Source organism: Corythoichthys intestinalis, chromosome 3 (assembly GCF_030265065.1).
Source record: "Corythoichthys intestinalis isolate RoL2023-P3 chromosome 3, ASM3026506v1, whole genome shotgun sequence".
Lineage (NCBI taxonomy): Eukaryota > Metazoa > Chordata > Actinopteri > Syngnathiformes > Syngnathidae > Corythoichthys > Corythoichthys intestinalis.
Window position 1 is genome coordinate 59,187,447 of NC_080397.1, and position 24,570 is coordinate 59,212,016.

Genomic DNA, 24,570 nt, shown 5'->3' on the forward strand with positions numbered 1-24,570 from the left:
ACTTTCACAAATACAAGCACTTCATTCCAAATGTGACTGCATTTAGAATGTTTTTCGTGAAAACGAAGAGCACACAAAAAGATTCCAGTGACGTACATCCCAAAAATAAAAACTGGAGTGATAAAGCAGGCTGGGTCTGATGATGACTAGTACTTAACACTGTTGATTCATGCAGTCTTGTTTGTGAGGGAACATTAGCAGACGGTGTTTGTGTCACAAATAGTATGCAAGCAAAATGCCAAGCTCTTCCAAAGGCAGGACTTCCTGTTCCGCCTGCAGTGTGTGATGCGGGGGCAGTGTTATGTCATCCAGAAGACCAATTTAAAGGCCTCTCATGCTTCCTGAGAGAAACATTTCCTGTCACTCCTTAACCTGTGGAACTAAAACCCATTCCCAAGTACCATTCTAAGAAGGCATTTGTGGATGAGGGAGTCATTTTTTTCCCCATTTGTCATTTCTCCCTTTATATAAATCTATAAACATATCTATATACACGGTTCTCCCTCGGCACAGCCAGCGGGTCAATGCACATAACATTTTCATCATCCACATCTTATGTACAAAAGGCGTTAATCTTCAGGTCAAAATGCTTCCTGACTTCAAAACGGGCACCAGGGTCATTTTAGACCCGGAGAGGAACATACACTTACCGGCCACTTTATTAGGTACGCCATGCTAGTAACGGGTTGGACCCCCTTTTGCCTTCAGAACTGCTTCTATTCTTGGTGGCATAGATTCAACAAGGTGCTGGAAACATTCCTCAGAGAGTTTGGTCCATATTGCCATGATGGCATCACACAGTCCATGATGCGAATCTCCCGTTCCACCACATCCCAAAGATGCTCTATTGGATTGAGATCTGGTGACTGTGGAGGCCATTTGAGTACAGTGAACTCAATCTCATGTTCAAGAAACCAGTCTGAGATGATTCCATTGTGCATTATCCTGCTGAAAGTAGCCATCAGAAGTTGGGTACATTGTGGTCAAAAAGGGATGGACATGGTCAGCAACAATACTCAGGTAGGCTGTGGCGTTCCAATGATGCTCAATTGGTACCAAGCGGCCCAAAGAGTGCCAAGAAAATATTCCCCACACCATTACACCACCACCACCAGCCTGAACCGTTGATACAAGGCAGGATGGATCCATGCTTTCATGTTGTTGACACCAAATTCTGACCCTACCATCCGAATGTCGCAGCAGAAATCGAGACTCATCAGCAGGGCCGGCCCAGCCTATACGCAGACTATGCAGCTGCTTAGGGCCCCTGACCACTAGGGGGCCCCCAATCTGGCAATTGTTTAATTAAGATACTATTTTGTTTACTACAGTTTGCTTTATTTGACTTTTGTGAGTTTTGATACTTGATTACAAGCTTAAAAAATAAAAGTCCTTCCTTAACTTTCTTTCTTTCCTCTTTTACAAAACGGTTTGGCGCTATCTACTTATGTTCTGACAATCATTTGGAGTGAGAAGTTTGAAGTATGCAGTGCAAAAAAATCTGATTAATATTAGTCAAAATTATCGCGTTAACGGGCGGTAATTAATTTTTTAAATTAATCACGTTAAAATATTTGACGCAATTAACGCACATGTCCCGCTCAGACAGTATTCTCTGCCTTTTGGTAAGTTTTACAGCAAGGCTTTTTGTGCTGTCTAACAGCGAACTCTTGTGGTCGCTTTGCAACATGGTTTATTGTTTTCTTGCCAGTTCAATATGGCTGCACGATGTCTCGGGCTGACGCCTACATTGTAATGTTGTGCTTATATGATCCTTGGACAAGATTTGTCCGTAAGTATGGTTGTTGTAAAGAATGTACATATTATGTTAGTAAGCGAAATGTTATATTTTTGTATGAGACGCTTTTTGTTTATGTTTAGTGAACCTGTATAGTGTGCTAAGCTAACGTTGTTGCTAATGCAATGCTTGTGTACATTGTTTTGTAGTTTTACGACGGTCTAAAGAGGACAATGCTTTGAGGCCATTTTATTAATAAATCAGATGAAAAAGGAAGAAGTCTGATTATTAAGGCGTCGTTCACTAGCTGTCTAGCTTTGGAAAAAGTACACGCTTCGGAGTGAGGACAGCATAGACAGATTTAAATGACAGTAGAGTGAAATGCCCACTACAGTACTTATGTACCGTATGTTGAATGTATATATCCATCTTGTGTCTTATCTTTCCATTCCAACAATTTATTTTACAGAATATATAATATAATTTACAGAAAAATATGGCATATTTTATAGATGGTTTGAATTGCGATTAATTACGATTAATTAATTTTTAAGCTGTAATTAACTTGATTAAAAATTTTAATCGTTTGACAGCCCTAATTACTATACAAAATATGGACGTATGGGTTGGATTGCATGTATGGGTTTCACAGTACACTGTGACGAAATGGTGGGCCAAAAATATGGGCCCCTTTGCATTTTTTTGCTTAGGGCCCCCAAATGGCCTGCTCATCAGACCAGGCAACATTTTTCTAATCTTTTATTGTCCAATTTCGATGAGCTTGTGCAAATTGTAGCCTCAGTTTCCTGTTCTTAGCTGAAAGGAGTGGCACCCGGCGTGGTCTTCTGCTGCTGTAGCCCATCTGCCTCAAAGTTCGACGTACTGTGCGTTCACAGATGCTCTTCTGCCTACCTTGGTTGTAACGGGTGGTTATTTGAGTCACTGTTGCCTTTCTATCAGCTCGAACCAGTCCGGCCATTCTCCTCTGAACTCTGGCATCAACAAGGCATTTCGGCCCACAGAACTGCCGCTCACTGGACATTTTTTCTTTTTCGGACCATTCTCTGTAAACCCTAGAGATGGTTGTGCGTGAAAATCCCAGTAAATCAGCAGTTTCTGGAATAATCAGACCAGCCTTTCTGGCACCAACAACCATGCCACGTTCAAAGTCACTCAAATCACCTTTCTTCCCCGTACTGATGCTCGGTTTGAACTGCAGGAGATTGTCTTAAACCATGTCTACATGCCTAAATGCACTGAGTTGCCGCCATGTGATTGGCTGATTAGAAATTAAGTGTTAACGAGCAGTTGGACAGGTGTACCCTAATAAAGCGGCCAGTGAGTGTATACAGAAGTCCTGACTGAGGCAGAGGGGAAGTCCCTCATGCTCCAGGTGTGCCCGCTTGCTGATCGATGAGTGGGTCCGCGCCCTCCGCCGCCTCCTGGACCGGGGTGGTCTCATGCCGGGCCGTGACAACGATAGTGTTCTCGTCGACCAGCTCGCACGTGGGGTTGGAGAAGGCCGACAGTGGCAGGGTGATCCTCTGCATCTCCCGCTCGTACACCCGCTGCTCATGCTGCTTCTTTAGGTCTCTGCCCCTGAAAACACACACAAAAAGGAATTACAGTGGTGTCTCTACGTAGACTTTTCAGGTTAAGATATGCCTCAAAAGAAAAGTTACTGCCTCTTGTTACGAAAGAACTTTAACTAGGGGTTCAAAATATCCTTTTTTTTTTAAACTGATACCGATATCAATAACTTCCTGCTCCTCTAGCATATAGATAATACGCCCCCCAAATGTCCTCAAATCACCTGATATGACTAGGAGACGTCCCCAAATGACCTGATATGACTAGGACACGCCCCCAAAAGTCCCCAAATGACCTGATATGACCAGGGCATGCCCCCCAAATGTCCCCAAATGACCTGATATGACCAGGGCACGCCCCCCAAATGACCTGGTATTACCAGGACACGCCCCCCAAATGTCCCCAAATGACCTGGTATGACCAGGAAATGTCTCCCAATGTTCCCAAATCAACAGGAAGTGACCTGATATTGTCCCAGAAATGTCCCCACACCAACCTGGATCTGTATATCCACAGAGCAAAGCCCCAGAGTAATTTCTCCAGAAATTGCAGTTTCTAGTTGATATACAGTGGGGCAAATAAGTATTTAGTCAACCACCAATTGTGCAAGTTCTCCTACTTGAAAAGAAAAAAAATTGTCAACATGGGTAAACCTCAACCATGACAGACAGAATGTGGAAAAAAAACAGAAAATCACAATGCTTGATTTTTAAAGAATTTATTTCCAAATTAGAGTGGAAAATAAGTATTTGGTCACCTAAAAACAGGCAAGATTTCTGGCTGTCAAAGAGGTCTAACGAGGTCTAACGAGGCTCCACCTGTATTAATGGCACCTGTTTTAACTCATTATCGGTATAAAAGACACCTGTCCACAAACTCAGTCAGTCACACTCCAAACTCCACTATGGCCAAGACAAAAGAGCTGTCGTAGGACACCAGAGACAAAATTGTAGACCTGCACCAGGCTGGGAAGACTGAATCTGCAATAGGTAAAACGCTTGGTGTAAAGAAATCAACTGTGGGAGCAATTATTAAAAAATGGAAGACATACAAGACCACTGATAATCTCCATCTATCTGGGGCTCCATGCAAGATCTCACCCTGTGGCGTCAAAATGATAACAAGAACGGTGAGCAAAAATCCAGAACCACACGGGGGGACCTTGTGAATGACCTACAGAGAGCTGGGACCACAGTAACAAAGGCTACTAGCAGTAGGGGTGCACGATATCCATTTTTTGAAACCGATAGATAACTTCCTGCTCTTCAAGGCCGATACCGATACGATAACCGATAATATATACATATAACTTTTCAATGTATATTCACCTGAGTTTTTGAACGCCTGTAGGTCAGAAATACTAGTGGTTGATTCAGCTTAGATTTGCCTTTGACCGAACCAGAATTTTCATGATGACATGAACATTATTATAATGAACAAAACAAAGACCGTAACAAAACTTTGCATACTGGAAAAACGGGAGTGGAAACAAACGCACAAATCCCAATCCGACACCGTGCCAAAAATATTATTAATAGGGCCGATAATATATTATGGTATCGGATTTATTGGGATGACGTCATAATTCGTATTATCGGACCGATAATTATCGTGCACCTCTAACTATCAGTAACACAATGCGCCGCCAGGGACTCAAATCCTGCACTGCCAGGCGTGTCCCACTGCTGAAGAAAGTACAAGTCCATGCCCGTCTGTGGTTCGCTAGAGAGCATTTGGATGATCCAGAAGAGGACTGGGAGAATGTGTTATGGTCAGATGAAACCAAAATAGAACTTTTTGGTAGAAATACAGATTCTCGTGTTTGGAGGAGAAAGAATACTGAATTGCATCTGAAGAACACCATACCCACTGTGAAGCATGGAGGTGAAAACATCATGCTTTGGGGCTGTTTTTCTGCAAAGGGACTAGGACGACTGATCTGTGTAAAGGAAAGAACGAATGGGGCCATGGATCGAGAGATTTTGAGTGAAAATCTCCTTCTGTCAGCAAGGGCATTGAAGATGAGACGTGGCTGGGTCTTTCAGCATGACAATTATCCCAAACACGCAGCCAGGGCAACAAAGGAGTGGCTTTGTAAGAAGCATTTCAAGGTCCTGGAGTGGCCTAGCCAGTCTCCAGATCTCAACCCCATAGAAAATCTGTGGCGGCGAGTTGAAAGTCCGTGTTGCCCAACGACAGCCCCAAAACATCACTGCTCTAGAGGAGATCTGCATGGAGGAATGGGCCAAAATACCAGCAACACTGTGTGAAAAGCTTGTGAAGAGTTACAGAAAACGTTTGGCCTCCGTTATTGCCATAAAAGGGTACATAAAAAAGTATTGAGATGAACTTTTGGTATTGACCAAATACTTATTTTCCACCATGACTTGCAAATAAATTCTTTAAAAATCAAACAATGTGATTTTCTGGGTTTTTTCCTCACATTTTGTCTCTCATGGTTGAGGTTTACCAAATTACAGGCCTCTCTAATATTTTCAAGTGGGAGAATTTGCACAATTAGTGGTTGACTAAATACTTATTTGCCCCACTGTACGTAGATATTGCATTAAAACCAGACGTTTCCAACTAGAATAGCCATTTACCACATTAATAATGTGTAGAGTGTTTTTCTGATTAGTTTAATGTTATTTCCATTGGAAAAAAACTGAAATTTCAAAGTGACCCCAAACTTTGAGAACTCTGCATTGTTCCTTCACAGTACATTTTGCCTGACACATAAATCCATGTTTTTGTTTTTAATTGCAAAATCCCCGCAGAAATCCTACGATGCTCACGGCCAACTTGTTACGCACATAAGCCAAAATCTGTGTTGAGTTTTTAAACTGCTTCATTTAAATTATGTACAGCTCGAGGCGGAATCCTGTTTTTATTTGGGAGCCACGGATTAACTGCTGTGACACGCCTTCGGTGGAAACAAGGAGCAGATGGTGAACAGCAGGAGTCTGCATGACTCGTTTATATTGAGGTTGAGCCATATTTGTAAGCCAAACGAGGCAAAAAGAGTAGTTAGACTCAACTCGACTCATTTTCAAACACTCACTTTATGTTTTGAAGAGAAACTTCTATCCCATCTGTCTTTATCTGCATGTTTTTTTTCCCCCAGTCTGTATTATTAAACGGACAAGGAGCCTGCTGTTCTTACGCGTGAAACCCGTGACATAACAAACTCCTCTTCCTAAGTAAGCATTAGCTTAAAATAGAAATTCACAGCTCATCTAGTAACAAAAAAGCAATTGCAGTCTGTTGTATGATTGAGATGTACAGTGATCCCTCGTTAATTCGCGCCCTCTATGCATTGCAGATTTTTTTTTCTCAATTAAAAAATGGATAAATAAATTAGGGCTATCAAAATTATCGCGTTAACGGGCGGTAATTAATTTCTTTAATTAATCACGTTAAAATATTTGACGCAATTAACACACATGCCCCGCTCAGACTGATTTAAATGACAGTACAGTGAAATCCCCACTTGTTAATTGTGTTTTGTGGTGTTTTGCTGCCCTCTGCTGGCGCTTGGGTGCGACTGATTTTATAGCCTTCAGCACCCATGAGCATTATGTAAGTAATTAATGACATCAACAATGGTTTATTAATAACTAGTTTATTTTTTGATTGAACATTTTACAAATTTTATTAAAAAGAAAACATTAAGAGGGGTTTCAAAATAAAATTTCTATAACTTGTACTAACATTTATCTTTTAAAGAGTATGTAGCGGTAAAGGGGGAGTGAGACATCAATAGAACCGTTATGTGCCAAGATAACAAATATTGATAAAGTTAACAAAAAAATCAATCACATTAATGAGCAATTATCGAAAATAGATCGAAAATGACGAACATTTCCGAAAGTGTTCCGGAAACAGCCGAATGGGGCGGAGACGTCACAACAAGTGATTGACAGTCGAGGCGGAGCCAGGTGCCATTGTTTTTTAATGACGAGAGAGTAGCGTTGGGGTTTGTTTACCAAAACATCACAAAAATGGTTCAAAACTGCTGTGCTATGTGGTGGTCAAATAGTTATTTATCGGAATATAGTATCCATGAGTTCCTGAACGCGAAAAAAAAAGCTGGACTACACAGACAATGGGTAAAGTTCGTCCGTGCAAAGAGGGCTAATTTTCTAGACCCAGCCTCCGGCACGGTTTTCTGTTATTTTCCACCTGAAAGCTTCTCGAACTATGGACGAGTGAAATCGGGTTTTGCTGCAAGATTGCTGCTCAAAGCAGATGCGGTGCCCACCATACACCAGCCACCTAAATGTCCCGAGATATCAGGAAAGAGGACGATGACTGGTAAAGGAGGCTAAAGCTAAGCAAAGGAGGGGAGCAGCCAAGCTCGAAATGGCCAGAGTGAGTACTCTTTTATAATAAAAAAATGTCACGCATTGGATACAGGACTGGACACATGTATGAATTATCGTTCGTAAAATATATAGAACAAATCCTCTGATCCCATTCATATTTGTGTCTGTTGGCAGAGCGAAAAGCTATGATAGCGCAATAAATGATAATTATTCTATGCATTCCTTTATTTTGCAGTCACGGTGTATCAGCTTCACGAAAAGAAATGCAAAACAAATCACTGGTGTTTCCCACACGATCTGCTGCCGATGTTTCATCAGTGTCATTGCTCCCCTCAATGACCGTTTCATTACGCTGCATTGGCGTTGGTTTGGGCTCAAATTGGTAACCTAAAACACCGATTAAAGCTTCGTAACTCTCCTCGTCACCATTAGATGAACATTCGTTACGTCCTTCTACGTCGGATTCGTCGCTGAAACTAGAAACGAAATTGTCTGCCATCATCGCCGCCATTCAGTATTAAATTACTGAGCCTTTTTCGTGTTGAAGAAACACCCCTCACTGTCAATTCTGAATTCTCTTTTATTGACAACGAGGGGTGTTTCTTCATGAGGGAACCTGGAATATGTGCAGGACGAACACAATGCATCAGCATAAACAGCTCAAAACACCCCTAATTCTCCCCTCACTAAAAGGAATTATATTGATGCAGACAGTCGCTGCCCCCCTAGTGGCCGGTGGCACTCTCTTCACTTGTCGTGACGTCACGCACACAATCTGCCAGATCTTGGGCGCCGGTCGTTTTAGCTTGACAATCGAGCCAAATTTCTCTCATTTTCTTGTGTGTAATTACACGAAGTGGCATGATATGAATACAAAAGGCATGCGTTTATGGATAAATGATGGAATATTACAATTTTCCCAGGCCACTACATACCCTTTAAGAACTACAAGTCCTTCTATCCATGGATCGCTTTAACAGAATGTTAATAAAGTTAATGCCATCTTGTTGGTTTACTTTTATAATAAACAAATACAGTCCTTATGTACCGCATGTTGAATATATATATCCATCTTGTGTCTTATCTTTCCATTCCAACAATAATTTACAGAAAAATATGGCATATTTTATAGATGGTTTGAATTGCGATTAATTGCGATTAATTACGATTAATTAATTTTTAAGCTGTAATTAACTCGATTAAAATTTTTCATCGTTTGACAGCCCTAAAATAAATATGGATGAGCTGTCCCGATCCAATCACGTAGTCTCACTCTCCCTCCTAGTACCTTTCTTGGTCAGGTAGTGCACTGGAGTTGCTTATTAAAGTTAACTATGATTGACAGATGTTAAGGTTTGCTCTTGCCAGAGATGTCCTGAAGCCGAAACTTCAAAGCGCCGTATGCGTCAATCATCGTTTAGCTAGTTAAACAGTTGCTGTGGCAACTCCTTGTCTGTAAGTGAGCAACTTGAGCGGATTTGAGTGGATTCACTCAACAAAGCATTTAATAAAGACAAGCATTTTTCTACTTTATTCTTGTTTAAAAATGATTAGGTGGGACAGTAATATGTTTAAAACTTATCATAATTAGCTTAGAGCTTAAAGGGCAGCTTAAGACTTTAGTTCATAAGCGTTATACTCTGTTAAATTGGATTGAATGCATCATTCGCTGTCTCAAAACTCGCATTACCCCAAATTTTTTTGAACTGATTGCGTAATTTTTGAGTTACTGCCATAGCAACACCTTAGTAACAAGGGACGCGCCTCGCTACGGGCCGATACCTGATGACATCAATTCCTCAAGACCCCGCCAGCACTTTAATACGAAAGTATAGCACAATGCTATCCTTGCAATACAGTCCCTGACAAAAGTCTTGTCGCTTATCCATTTTGCAGAAACAATTGCTAGTAACCTGACTTTTAATTATTCAATTGGTTTCAGAAATGGCTCATATGAAAGCTAAGACCCTCCCAAATGATGTTGAATGTACAAAAATAAAAAATATTTATCATTTCATGAAGACATCAAGGTCAAATTTTGGCAAGACAAAAGTTTTGGCGCCTACAGAAAGTAGTGTGAAAATCAAACAAAAAATGTACTGTACTTCAAATACAAAAATATGTTACATAACACAAGCGAATTAAGTAGTGGTGCTGTGAGATCCAAATTTAATATTTTGTATGACTTCCATGGGCTTCGGCAAGGACTCATAAAATTTATTGATGAAGTCATCAGGAACATCAAAGAAAGCAGTCTTGCATGCCTCCCAGAGTTCATCAACATTCTTGGGTTTCGTCTTCCATGCTTCCTCTTTCATTCTGTTCAAGTCTGGTGAATCGGCTGGCCAGTCCTGGAGGATTTTGATCTTCTTTGCCTTGAGGAACTTTGAGTTCGAAATTGAAGTATGTGATATGTAATTTGTCCCTTTTTATGGTTAGGAACAGTGTTGTTAATAACGGCGTTACTAACGGCGTTATTTTTTTCAGTAATGAGTAATCTAATTAATTACTTTTCTCATCTTGGCAACGCCGTTACCGTTACTGAGGCGGGAAAGGCGTGCGTTACTAAGTTGGTTAAATAAAAAAAAGTCTGAGAGAAACGGACTCACGGGGACGAGAGCAGAGCAGGAGTGGGGAAGACCCCGTTGCAACCGCGATGCTAGATGGCTCCAATAATACCTGACTGCAGCCATAGCCGACAAACTACGCCCACATGACACGGTAGATATCATATTATAGAACTAGATGCAGATGACAGACACTGCTGCATTGCCAACATGTTTTAAGGACTACGTGCGTTTGTAAACAGCCGCCATCTTAAAGCAGTAGACCTCTCAGGAAGGCCCTGATGTAGAGATCCTTCCTAGCGAACCTAAGTAATTTTTTTTAATCTAAAATGCTCCTAAATCGGCAAAATCTTAACTTAAATCTATCTTTAAATGATGAAACAGTTTTAAAACTTACACATGTTTAAAGTAGACAGAAGGGAACTAATGCAATAACGGGAGAAATTTTAACAACTTTAACGATTGATTCACAACTTTAAATGACTTCCACACATAGCAAAGGTTACTAGCTAGTTATCGCAATACCCTTGTGTCTAGTTAAGTGGAGGGTAAAGAATTGGGCTTGGGCCAATTGTCCCCCAAACCCTTTAAGCTTCACATTGTGTGACCTGTTTTTTTTTTTTTTTTGAGAAAAAAAAAATATCACTAGTTACTTTGCCAAGTAACTAATTACTCTTACATTCAGGTAACTGAGTTACTAACGCAATTACTTTTTGGGAGAAGTAATTTGTAACTGTAATTAATTACTTTTTTAAAGTAAAATTAACAACACTGGTTAGGAATGTAAGAGGCAGCTAAGATTTGTTGATATTTCAGACTATTTATGTTGCCTTCACCCTGCAGATCTCTCGCACACCCCCATACTGGATGTAACCCCAGACCATGATTTTGCCACCACCAAACTTCACTGTTTTCGGAGTGCATCTCGGATCCATGCGGGCTCCAGTAGGTCTCCTGCAATATTTGCGGCGACTGTGGTGTAATTCAATGGAAGATTGATCTGAAAAATCCACCTTTTGCCACAAAACAGTGAAGCCTGATGGTGGCAAAATTATGGTCTGGCGTTACATCCAGTATAGGGCTATGCAAGAGATCTGCAGGGTGGAAGGCAACATAAGTAGTCTGAAATATCAACACATATTAGCTGCCCCTTAAAGTCCTAACCATAAAAAGGGACAAATTCTGCAGCAGGATGGTGCTCCATCGCATACTTCAATCAAGATCCTCCAGGTCTGGCCAGCCCAGTCACCAGACATCAACATCATTGAGCATGTCTGGGGTAGGATGAAAGAGGAAGCAAGGAAGACGAAACCCAAGAATGTTGAGGAACTCTGGGAGGCACGCAAGACTGCTTTCTTTGATGTTCCTGATGACTTCATCAATAAATTGTATAAATCTTTGCCGAAGCCCGTGGAAGTCATACAATATATCAAATTTGGATCTCACAGCACCACTAGTGAAACAAATATATTTTTGTACATTCAACATCATTTGGGAGGGTCTTAGCTTTCATTTGAGCCATTTCTGAAACCAATTGAATATTTAAAAGTCAGGTTATTAGCAATTGTTTCTACAAAATGGATAAGCGACAAGACTATTGTCAGGTACTATATATATATATATATATATATATATATATATATATATATATATATATATCAGTGCTGCAATAATTAATCAATTAACTCGAGTGTTCGATTAGAAAGAAATATTCGAATTAAATTTTGCTGCTTCAAATATTCGTTTAATTAAAGTGGTGTTGTAATGGTTTGTCTTGAAAGTGTTTTCATTAAGCTTTATTGATTCGGGTGGATACACTGCCCTCTAGTCTGCCCCATTTCACATGGCCGAATCCAGCTGTTCCATGTTAAGACCAACATAAGCCAAGCTAATGTTTTTTTAATGCCTTCGTAATTTAGTTTCTAGGTATATTTAGCCTATTTTGTGGGAATATGTGTCTGAACCATGTGTTAAGAGCATTGTGAAAAAAAACGTGAACGTTTTATAGCATTTAAGCTAGTGGACTTTTGCTATTTAAGTTAGCCAATTGTTCCTTTGTTGTACATAGATCCTCAATTATTATTATTTTTTTTTTATACCGTTTGAGGCTCAGCTCAGGTATTTTAATTTTTTATGTTCCTTATCCGATTACTTGATTATTCGAACTAACTTGTTCATCGATTAATCGACTACTAAAATAATCGATAGCTGCAGCCATAGGGCTGTCAAACGTTTAAATTTTTAATCAAGTTAATTACAGCTTAAAAATTAATTAATCATAATTAACCGTAATTAATTGCAATTCAAACCATCCATGAAATATGCCATATTTTTCTGTAAATTATTGTTGGAATGGAAAGATAAGACAAGATGGATATGTATATTCAACATGCGGTACATAAGGACTGTATTTGTTTATTATAACAATAAATCAACAGATGGCATTAACATTATTAACATTCCGTTAAAGCGATCCATGGATAGAAAGACTTGTAGTTCTTAAAAGATCAATGTTAGTACAAGTTATATAAATTTTATATTAAAACCCCTCTTAATGTTTTCGTTTTAATAAAATTTGTAAAATTTTCACTCAAAAAATGAACTAGTAGCCCGCCATTGTTGATATCAATAATTACTTACACAATGCTTATGGGTTGCTGAAGCCTATAAAATCAGTCGCACCCAAGCGCCAGCAGAGGGCGGCAAAACTAGTGAGTGTCTCACTGTACTGTCATTTAAATCTGATATATATACACATATACATATATATACACACACACATATATATATACTGGACTGTCTCAGAAAATTAGAATACACAATATTCTAAATTTTTGAGACAGTCCTGTGTATATATACAGGACTGTCTCAGGAAATTAGAATACACAATATTCTAATTTCCTGAGACAGTCAGGAAATTAGAATATTGTGTATTCTAATTTCCTGAGACAGTCAGGAAATTAGAATATTGTGTATTCTAATTTCCTGAGACAGTCCTGTATATATACACAGGACTGTCTCAAAAAATTAGAATATTGTGTATTCTAATTTTCTGAGACAGTCCAGTATATATGGGGGGGCACTACTTTGCCGTTTTTCACTTATCGCAGCAGGTTCTGGTCCCCATTAACCACGAAAAACGAGGGATCACTCTAATGTCAAATGTCTCCTTCACGTCATCCTCCTTTCCAAGAATCGAAAATGAAAACCCTTCAAAAAACTTTCCTGTCGTCCCCCCATGGCGTGTTATTGTGGCATCGCGCATAACTGTGCAGAGCTTGTTCGGAATCTGACCTTTTGTAGAAGTAGCCAAACGTGATGCCCGCGCCGAGAACGATTATAACGGCCATCATGACGATGCCCAGGGCATAGCCTAAAAAATGACATTCGGCCAACAGTGAGTTACAGTCTATAAATGTCATCAAGTATTTTCAGAAGAACATACCGAGCGTGCCCAGATCTTTTTTCTTTTTGGGTCCGGTTCGCACCCTCTGGCTAATTCCCATCACTGGCTGCCCGGCAACGGCCGCTGCGTCTCCTTGCGTCTTTGGTGGGATATCAGTGTCTGGGGAGGGAGTGGCTGCCGTCGGCTCGGCCGTCTTTGGATCCTCACTGGAAGTGAGCACTGGGAAAACGGAGAGGCAGCGTCAATTTGACAGCTTGGAGCCATTCCAGAGTATCATTACTTCTGCTACAGCAAATACAACCCCAAACAAAAAGTATGGAATCACCAGTCTCAGATGAGCATTCACTCAGACATTTTATTATGTAGAACAAACTTGGATCAAAAGCTTGAAAAAATAATGAATTAGTTCAAAAGTGCAACGCTTTAGCATTCAGAAACACTAAAAGAAATGAATAAAAAACATTGTGCTGGTCAGTAAATGTTACTTTTATAGAGCAAGTGCCGGGAAATAAATATAGAACCACTCCATTCTGAGGTAAAATATATGGAATCATGAGCAACAAAGAAATAACAATCAAAACACATCTTTAGTATTTAGTTGCACCTGCTCTGGCTTTTAAGACAGCCTACAGTCTCTGAGGCATGGACTTGATGAGTATTCTTCATCAATTTGGTGCCAAGTTTCTTTAATTGCAGTTGCCAGATCATCCTTGCAGGTTGGAGCCTTGCTGTGGACCATTTTTTTTCAATTTCCACCACAGGTTTCATTAGGGTTGAGATCTGGGCTATTTTCAGGCCATGACATTGACTGGATGAGCCAATTGTTCTTTTGTTGTACATACAGTGCCTTGCAAAAGTATTCGGCCCCCTTGAACCTTGCAACCTTTCGCCACATTTCAGGCTTTAAACATAAAGATATAAATTTTTAATTTTTTGTCAAGAATCAACAACAAGTGGGACACAATCGTGAAGTGGAACAAAATTTATTGGATAATTTAAACTTTTTTAACAAATAAAAAACTGAAAAGTGGGGCGTGCAATATTATTCGGCCCCCTTGCGTTAATACTTTGTAGCGCCACCTTTTGCTCCTATTACAGCTGCAAGTCGCTTGGGGTATGTTTCTATCAGTTTTGCACATCGAGAGACTGACATTCTTGCCCATTCTTCCTTGCAAAACAGCTCGAGCTCAGTGAGGTTGGATGGAGAGTGTTTGTGAACAGCAGTCTTCAGCTCTTTCCACAGATTCTCCATTGGATTCAGGTCTGGACTTTGACTTGGCCATTCTAACACCTGGATAAGTTTATTTTTGAACCATTCCATTGTAGATTTGGCTTTATGTTTTGGATCATTGTCCTGTTGGAAGATAAATCTCCGTCCCAGTCTCAGGTCTTGTGCAGATACCAACAGGTTTTCTTCCAGAATGTTCCTGTATTTGGCTGCCTCCATCTTCCCGTCAATTTTAACCATCTTCCCTGTCCCTGCTGAAGAAAAGCAGGCCCAAACCATGATGCTGCCACCACCATGTTTGACAGTGGGGATGGTGTGTTCAGGGTGATGAGCTGTGTTGCTTTTACGCCAAACATATCGTTTTGCATTGTGGCCAAAAAGTTCAATTTTGGTTTCATCTGACCAGAGCACCTTCTTCAACATGTTTGGTGTGGCTTGTGGCAAACTTTAAACGAGACTTTTTATGGATATCTTTGAGAAATTGCTTTCTTCTTGCCACTCTTCCATAAAAGCCAGATTTGTGCAGTGTACGACTGATTGTTGTCCTATGGACAGACTCTCCCACCTCAGCTGTAGATCTCTGCAGTTCATCCAGAGTGATCATGGGCCTCTTGGCTGCATCTCTGATCAGTTTTCTCCTTGTTTGAGAAGAAAGTTTGGAAGGACGGCCGGGTCTTGGTAGATTTGCAGTGGTCTGATGCTCCTTCCATTTCAATATGATGGCTTGCACAGTGCTCCTTGAGATGTTTAAAGCTTGGGAAATCTTTTTGTAACCAAATCCGGCTTTAAACTTCTCCACAACCGTATCTCGGACCTGCCTGGTGTGTTCCTTGGTTTTCATAATGCTCTCTGCACTTTAAACAGAACCCTGAGACTATCACAGAGCAGGTGCATTTATACGGAGATTTGATTACACACAGGTGGATTCTATTTATCATCATCGGTCATTTAGGACAACATTGGATCATTCAGAGATCCTCACTGAACTTCTGGAGTGAGTTTGCTGCACTGAAAGTAAAGGGCCGAATAATATTGCACGCCCCACTTTTCAGTTTTTTATTTGTTAAAAAAGTTCAAATTATCCAATAAATGTTGTTCCACTTCACGATTGTGTCCCACTTGTTGTTGATTCTTGACAAAAAAATTAAATTTCATATCTTTATATTTGAAGCCTGAAATGTGGCGAAAGGTTGCAAGATTCAAGGGGGCCGAATACTTTTGCAAGGCACTGTATATCCCTCATTTATTTATTTTTTATATCGTTTAAGGCTCAGGTCAGGTATTTAAATTTTTGTTCCTTATCCGATTACTCGATTATGTGAACTAACAAGTTCATCGATTAATCGACTACTAAAATAATCGATAGCTGCAGCCCTACTTAAAAGGAGCTAGTCATTTTTCCTTTTCAGGTAGAGATGTCCCGATCCGATTTTTGGATCAGATCGGACGCCAATAAGGGCAAAAAAAATGTGCATCGGTATCAGATCGGCCGACACAGAAAATTTCCAATCCAGACTTCCGATCCAGTTTTTTTGAAAATCCTGTCCGGGTTTTCCAGCACACCAATTTACATAATCCATTCCAGTTTTTGCTTCATTTTCCCTAAAATCCGGTCCGCATTTTACGCGCACCTTCAACACACTGCATTACTGTCTCCCAATTTACCGAGAGATTTATCGGTAAAAACGTCAGCTGTATGGGATCATTTCACCTTAAAGGACGACAAAGACGAAGAGGCAGAGTGCAACATATGCCACAATAAAGTCAAGCGTGGTGGTAAAGCTGTAAGAACTTTTAATACAACCAACCTAATCAAGCATTTAGCGAAATACCACCACAAACAATATGAGGAGTATCTTAAGAAAACCGAAGACAAAAAGAAAGGTCCTACGCAACTAACACTGGCAGAAACTTTTGCTATGCATGACAAACTGGCACTCGACAGTCCCAAAGCCCAGGGAATAATAAAAGTCATTGCCGAAGAATTCATTCTGGATGACGAGCCATTATCTCTCGTGAGTAAAGACGCACAGTCCAACACGCAATTCGGCTGTGGAAGATTCGAGAACGATTCACAAACATCCAAATTCCGATTATTGAAATATGTCAAGTAAAGCGGAACTAATACACAGAGCAGTCTTCGGGACGCAATGAGAAACGGACCGCATTGCGTCCCGAGAGTAAACATCATGCTTGTCCCCCGGGTAATGCCAATGCTCGACTCACGGCTTTAGCTCAACTCATGCCGCTGGATAAAAAACACATGAATACCTGACTGCTGCTGACAGCCGCTACAAACTACGTCAACATCGTTGTACTGTAGATAATAGATATCATACGTATAGAGAACTAGATGCAAAACGACAGACTCGACTGCGTTAGCAACATTGAAGTATGGAAAACTAGATGCGTTAGTAAACAGCCGCCATCTTAAAGCAGGAGACTTCCCTAGTAGGCTGTGGTGAACCTTCCAAGCGAACCTAAAATAACTTTTTATCTAAAATACTCCTAAATCGGCAAAATCTTGACTTGAATCCATCTTCAAAACAGTTTTAAAACTTTCACATGTCGAAAGTAGACAGAAGGGAAATTATGGAATAACGGGAGCAATTTTAACAACTTTAACAGTTGATTCGCAAAATTAAATGAATTGAATGTAGTTTAAAGCTGCTGATACAGAATGGGGACTTGAGTATTTTATTTACTGTTTTAAAATGTTAACTTTTCGTTTATTTAAACCTGAGAGGCTTTTTATACAATTATTGTAACTAATGCACGAAACATTAAAAGCATCTAATAGCTTGGGGGGTTTGTGGGATTTTCCGCTAAGGTTGTTTGTTTTGCTTTTTAAGACAGTTTACAATATTATTTGCACGTTTTACTGACTGACTATGCCATTTCTGTTTGTTATTTATAATGTTTTGTGTTTGTCACTGAATAAACAGGTCAGTTTCTTGTTACCAACCGTTGTGTGTTATTCAAACTCACCTAATTCAGCTGGCTAGTTGTTATCAAGAGTACTAAAACCCTTTTCAACATGAGTCTGACAACTAAGTAAGGAGGCTAAATAACTTTAACACATGCTCAGATAGGCCGGTATCGGTAACGGCCAGTATCGGTATCGGATCGGAAGTGCAAAACAATATCGGATCGGATCGGAAGTGCAAAAACCTGGATCGGGGCATCCCTAATTTCAAGAAATCTGAGTAAAATTGACTTTTTAATTGACTTACTTGCTTTAATACATTTAAGTACATAAAGCATAAAACTGCAAATTAAACAAATAATTCATTATTATGGTCTTTCTTATCTCTTATCTTCATATCTGGTCAGTGAGCTTGGAATCTAATCCTCAAAGATAAATGGGGTTGCACTGTATAAATTGACATATGGATTTTGTTGTAAAATGTGTGGGGAGAAGCGATGCACTTTGCGCCAAATTAGATGCGATGGTTATATCATAATGTGTGGTTTCTGGTTACTGTTGCTCCAATAACAAGACCACTGAGGAGGGAGGCCAACCAGCTCCTCCTGTTGAGTTGCACGACTACAAAACATTTTGAAAAGACACGTCTGGAAGGAAGCGGCTGGTCGTAAAAATTCTCCAACAAGCGACAGGAGGGTTGGCCTTCACATCTGCACTTTAAATTTTCCCACATGGCCCATTTCCAAGCACAAGCCGGATGTTTACAAACTCGACTAGAAAGTCTGTGACGTCATTATGAGAAGCAGCCAATAAGGTACTGTTTCTGAGGTGTGAAGGCCAATGAGTGGAGGTGTGAGGCGTGGCAACAAGGGCGGGTGGGGACTGAACTGTGGACACATAACTGTGGTACTTGTCTTATTGTTTGTTGGAATCAGGACGGAAACGAAGGGAACATTAGACTGTAGTATTATCAGGGATTTAACCAAATGACCTACTACTGAGGACGGGCTGTAATCTTGTTTTACTTGCACCTGGATTATTCAGGATGAGAACTACTGATCTATCCAAACTTTAAACCAAGTTGACGATTTTTCCCAACACAAAACGGTCATTGTTTATCCAAGCAGAACCACATTTTAAGCAAAACAACCACTGTACAGTGCTGGCTAAAAGTATTGGCACCCCTGCAATTCTGTCAGATAATGCTCAATTTCTCCCGGAAAATGATTGTTATTACAAATGCTTTGGTAGTAACATCTTCATTTATTTTGCTTGCAATGAAAAAACACAAAAGAGATTTTTTTTTTTTTTTTTTTTAAATCATTATCATTTTACACAAAACTCCAAAAGTATTGGCACCCTCAGCCTAATACTTGGTAGTACAACCTTTAGTAGTGCTGCAACGATTAATCGATTAACTCGAGTATTCGATTAGAAAAAAAAGATTCGAATTAAATGTTGCTGCTTCGAGTATTTGTTCAATTAAAGTGGCGGTAATGGTTTATTTTGAAAGTGTTTGCATTTACTTTTATTGATTTGGGTGGATACACTGCCCTCTACTCTGCCTTATTTGACATGGTTGAATCCAGCTGCTCCCTGTTAAGACCAACATAAGCCAAGTTTTTGTTTGAGCTAATGTTTTTTTTTCATGCATTCATAATTTAGTTTATAGTTATATTCAGCTGTTTTTTGTGGGAAAATGTGTCTGAACTATTTGTTAAGAGCATTGTTTAAAAAAAAAAAAAAAAAAATTTATAGCATTTAAGCTAGCGGAATTTTCATATGCAAGATAGCCAATTTTTCTTTTGTTGATATGTCCTCATTGTTTTATACAGTTTGAGGCTCAGCTCAGGTATTTTAATTTTTCATGTTCCTTATCCGATTACTCGATTATCCGAACTAACTAGTTCATCGAATAATCGACTACTAAAATAATCGAAAGCTGCAGTCCTAAACTTTAGGCAAATTTAACGCGAACAACCGCTTCCGGTATCCATCTCTGAGTCTCCTATAATACCCTGCTGGGTATTATAGGAAATTAATTTTAACTATTTTTAACTAGGGTTGTTCCGATCATGTTTTTTTTTGCTCCCAATCCGATCCCGATCGTTTTAGTTTAGTAGTGCTGCAACGATTAATCGATTAACTCGAGTATTCGATTAGAGAAAAAGATTCTAATTATATGTTGTTGCTTCGTGTATTCGTTTAATTAAAGTGGCGTTGTAATGGTTTATTTTGAAAGTGTATTTACTTTTATTAATTTGGGTGGATACACTGCCCTCTACTCTGCCTCATTTGACATGGTTGAATCCAGCTGCTCTCTGTTAAGGCAAACATAAGCTAAGTTTTTGTTTGAGCTAACATTTTTTTTTAAAGCATATGTAATTTAGTTTATATGTATATTCAGCTGTCTGAACTATTTGTTAAGAGCATTGTAGAAAAAAAAAAGTTAGCATTTTATAGCATTTAAGCTAGCGGATTTTTGCTATGTAAGTTAGCCAATTGTTCTTTTGTTGTTCATAGGTCCTCATTTTTTTTATACCGTTTGAGGCTCAGTTCAGGTATTTTAATTTTTCATGTTCCTTATCCGATTACTCGAACTAACTAGTTCATCGATTAATCGAATACTAAAATAATCGATAGCAGCAGCCCTAACCTTTAGACAAAATAAACGCGAACAACCGCTTCCGGTATCCATCAATGAGTTTCCTATAATGCCTTGCTGGAATTTTAGACCATTCTTCTTGATTCTTCTTGATTTGAAGGGTGCCTTCTCCAAACTGCCATTTTAAGATCTGTCCACAGGTGTTCTATGGGATTCAGGTCTGGACTCATTGCTGGCCGCTTTAGAAGTATCCAGTGCTTTCTCTCAAACCATTTTCTAGTGTGCTTTGGGTCCTGCTGGAAGCCCCATGACCTCTGAGGGAGACCCAGCTTTCTCACACTGGGCCCTACATTTTTCTGCAAAATGTGTTGGTAGTCTTCAGACTTCATAATGCTATGCACACAGTCAAGCAGTCCAGTGCCAGATGCAACAAAGCAACCCCAAAACATCAGGCAAGGGTTAGGTTTTTTCCCCCCTGTAAACTCTATGTTGATAGATTTTACCAAAAAGCTCTACTTTTGTCTTCCAAAACGTTTTTGGCTTTCTCAGGTAAGTTTTGGCAAACTCCAACCTGGATTTTTTTTAGGTCTCTGGATCAGAATTGGGGTCTTCCTGGGAGTCCCTTTTTATTGAGATGCCCAACGGATAGTACGAGTTGACACTGTTGTACTCGGACTGCAGGACAGCTTGAACTTGTTTGGATGTTAGTCGAGGTTCTTTATCCACCATCCACAAAATCTTTCGTTAAAATCTCTTGTCAGTGTTTCTTTTCCGTCCACATCTAGGGAGGTTAGCCACAGTGCCATGGGCTTTACACTTATTGATGACACTGATTAGGTAATTATTAAATGGTTATTAGATATTTCTAGTGCTGCAACGATTAATCGATTAACTCGAGTATTCGATTAGGAAAAAAAGATTTGAATTAAATTTGGTGCCTCGAGTATTCGTTTAATTAAACTGAGGTTGTAATGGTTTAATTTGAAAGTGTTTGCATTGAGTTTTATTGATTTGGGTGGCTACACTGCCCTCTAGTCTGCCTCATTTCACATGGCTGAATCCAGCTGGTCCATGTTAAGACCAACATAAGCTAAGTTTTTGTTTGAGCTAATGTTTTCTAGTGCATTCGTAATTTAGTTTACAGGTATATTTAGTATTATTTAGGTATATTTTATATTTATTTTCTATGGGAATGTTTCCAAATCTTTTGTTAAGAGCATTGTTAAAAAAAAAAAAAAAAAGTTAGCATTTTATAGCATTTAAGCTAGCAGATTTTTGCTGTGTAAATTAGCCAGTTGTTCTTTTGTTGTACATAAATTCTTATTTTACTTTTTTTTATAACGTTTGAGGCTCAGCTCGGGTATTTTAATTTTTTATGATCCTTATCCGATTACTCGATTATTCGAATAACTAGTTCATCAATTAATCGACAACTAAAATAATCAAAAGCTGCAGCCCTAGATATTTGCTTTTACCAAGGAAGGCTCATAATTAAGTACTGCTTGCTATAATAGGATGTTCCATGATTGATTGCAGAAAGTGACATTTTTGTGATTGATAACTATAGACATGTTTAGCTCTTGATATAACTGCCTTGTCATTCCGACCGGTTTCAACCGGCCCAGGTTCCACAGGCCAACTTCAAGGACAAGCCACAGACATTGAGGAACTAAACTGTCTGTGACATTTAAGAAATCATATAGTTGCATTTTATTACTTGCCAAATGATAATGCTTCATAAAATGTATTTGATGAGATAGTTATTAGGATGTTACATAATTGCTCTAATCAACTGAAATGTGCTGACACATGTATATAATTCTACCTACATGCACACACATACAGTAGCCAAACAAAGAGATGGGGTTGCGGCAGCTTGCTTCCCTTTTTCCCTTTTAGGGCAAGACACTCGTCTGTTGCTAGGCCCATCCCAAATAAAAAGCGAGGTGAAAGAGTGGCTTGTTAAAACGATTGCGGAAGCTGAATAGCTTTCCTCCTTCTCCTTGCAAGCTTTTCAACTGAATTGAGTGCCTTCTCTCCTTATTTTGGGTAATATTATAAATGTCTACCTAAGGATTCATATTTGAACTTGACAGACACTGCGCACGGTAGACACAGGAACATTCAGGTCTTTGGAGATGGACATGTAGCCTTGAGATTGCCCATGCCTCCTCACAATTTTGCTTCTCAAGTCCTCAGACAGTTCTTTGGTCTTCTTTCTTTTCTACATGCGCAATGTGGTACACACAAGGACACAGGACAGAGGTTGAGTCAACTATAATCCATTTTAACTGGCTGCAAGTGTGATTTAGTTTTTGCCACCAACCGTTATGTACCACAGGTAAGTAATTGGTGCTGCTAATTACACAAATTAGAGAAGCATCACATGATTTTTCAAAGGGTGCCAATGCTTTTGTCTGGCCCATTTTTGGAGTTTTGTGTAAAATGATAATTTTTTTCCCATTCTCTTCTGTGTTTTTTCATTGCAAACAAAATAAATAAAGATATTACTACCAAAGCATTTGTAATTGCAATCATTTTCTGGGAGAAATTGAGCATTATCTGACACAATTGCAGGGGTGCTAATACATTTGGCCTGCACTGTACTCAAAACTTTGCAGCAAAATATATTTTTTTAAAAAGAACATTTTCCATGAGTTCCATTTTTAGAGGAAGTTCAAAAGTCACCTCGGCATTTCTCGATGGAACAAAACTGCTTCTGGACCATCCCATCGGGGCCTGTAATGTAGCACCAAGGCCTCTCGGAGGAGTCCGGGTTTCGGCAGTAATTGTGATCTCCCACACCTACATCAGGAAGAAGCAAAACAGCATATGTCTCTTACTGATGCCTGGATTCAAACACACAGACACGCACTTGTCCTGCTGCGGCTCCCCAGCAATAGGCTCATTAATCATTCACACAACAATGAGCAAGCCGCCATGGGGACAAAGACACGAAAAAGCAGCTGCTGGCACTGCTGCTGTGCAAAGAAGGCCATTTAAACACAAGCAAGGCTTTGCGTAGGCTGTTTGAGCCTTCAATGGATAACCTAGGATTTAATGTCTTGAAGGCTCTAATAAGCCACAATTGTTCTCACGTACTTACACTACCGTTCAAAAGTTTGGGGGTCAGAGAGACCGCAAACTTATGTACCGTTGTGTTGGTTCCCCAAACTTTTGAACGGTAGTGTAAATATTTTATTATAAACACGTACAGTGGTAGCTGTACATACGAAGTTAATTCGTTCCAGGACCTTGTTTGTAAATCGGAATGGTCGTATGTCGAGCAGGATTTTCCCATAAGAATACATTATAATTCCATTGATTCGTTCCACAGCCCAAGACAACCTACACAAAATCCTTAATAAATACAGTCCCTGACAAAAGTCTTGTCGCTTATCCATTTTTTAGAAACACTTGCTAATAACCGGACTTTTAATTATTCAATTGGTTTCAGAAATGGCTCATATGAAAGCTAAGACCCTCCCAAATGATGTTGAATGTACAAAAATAAATTTGTTTCAATGAAAAAAGATGTATCATTTAATGAAGACATAAAGGTCAAATTTTGGCAAGACAAAAATTTGTCGCCTACAGAAAGTAGAGTGAAAATTGAACAAAAAATGTACTTCAAATTAGGGCTGTCAAAATTATCACGTTAACGGGCGTTAATTCATTTTTTAAATTAATCACGTTAAAATATTTGACGCAATTAACGCATGCACTGAATGAGCCGCTCTCGTATTGCCTCAAACAGATTTCAATGACGCCGTTTATGGACATTAAGAGTGAAGAGAATGCCACCGGCCGCTTGGGGGCAGCGCAGCGCCATTCCATACTAATGGTATTCCTTCTAATAGTGGGAGAATTAGTAGTTGTGAGACGTTTATGCTGTTGCTTTGTGCTCCACACATATTTCGGTAAGTTTGCTTTCTTTTAGTGGCAATTATGTGTCTCTAGTTGTATTTTGGGTAAGATATGCACAGAGATATATCTGTTATAAAGGCGACTGGACACAGGCGTTCTTTGGGCTGTGCCATTTATTGGCATAAGCTTCTGCAACTCCTTCACAACAAACAGAAGTATCATTTAGTGAAAGCACAACAAAAATAATATTGCTATCTCTCAAAAAAAATAATGTTCACCAAAAGAAAAGCACTTCAGTCTGTAGTAATGAGGCCCTAT

At 39.5% G+C, this 24,570-nt stretch overlaps 1 protein-coding gene across 1 annotated transcript in view; it reads right to left on the minus strand.

Moving 5' to 3' along the window:
* Positions 1-445: 445 nt before the first annotated feature.
* The window catches only part of pik3ip1 (phosphoinositide-3-kinase interacting protein 1), a 29,857-nt gene continuing 5,732 nt past the window's right edge, over positions 446-24,570 (minus strand). Inside the window, exons 3-6 of the mRNA XM_057832416.1 lie at positions 23,074-23,190; positions 13,666-13,845; positions 13,515-13,593; positions 446-3,337 (exon numbers count right to left, since the gene is read on the minus strand). Of these exons, the coding sequence (XP_057688399.1) occupies positions 3,121-3,337; positions 13,515-13,593; positions 13,666-13,845; positions 23,074-23,190 (593 nt within the window). The 3' untranslated portion in view covers positions 446-3,120. The remainder of the gene's footprint in view (positions 3,338-13,514; positions 13,594-13,665; positions 13,846-23,073; positions 23,191-24,570) is intronic.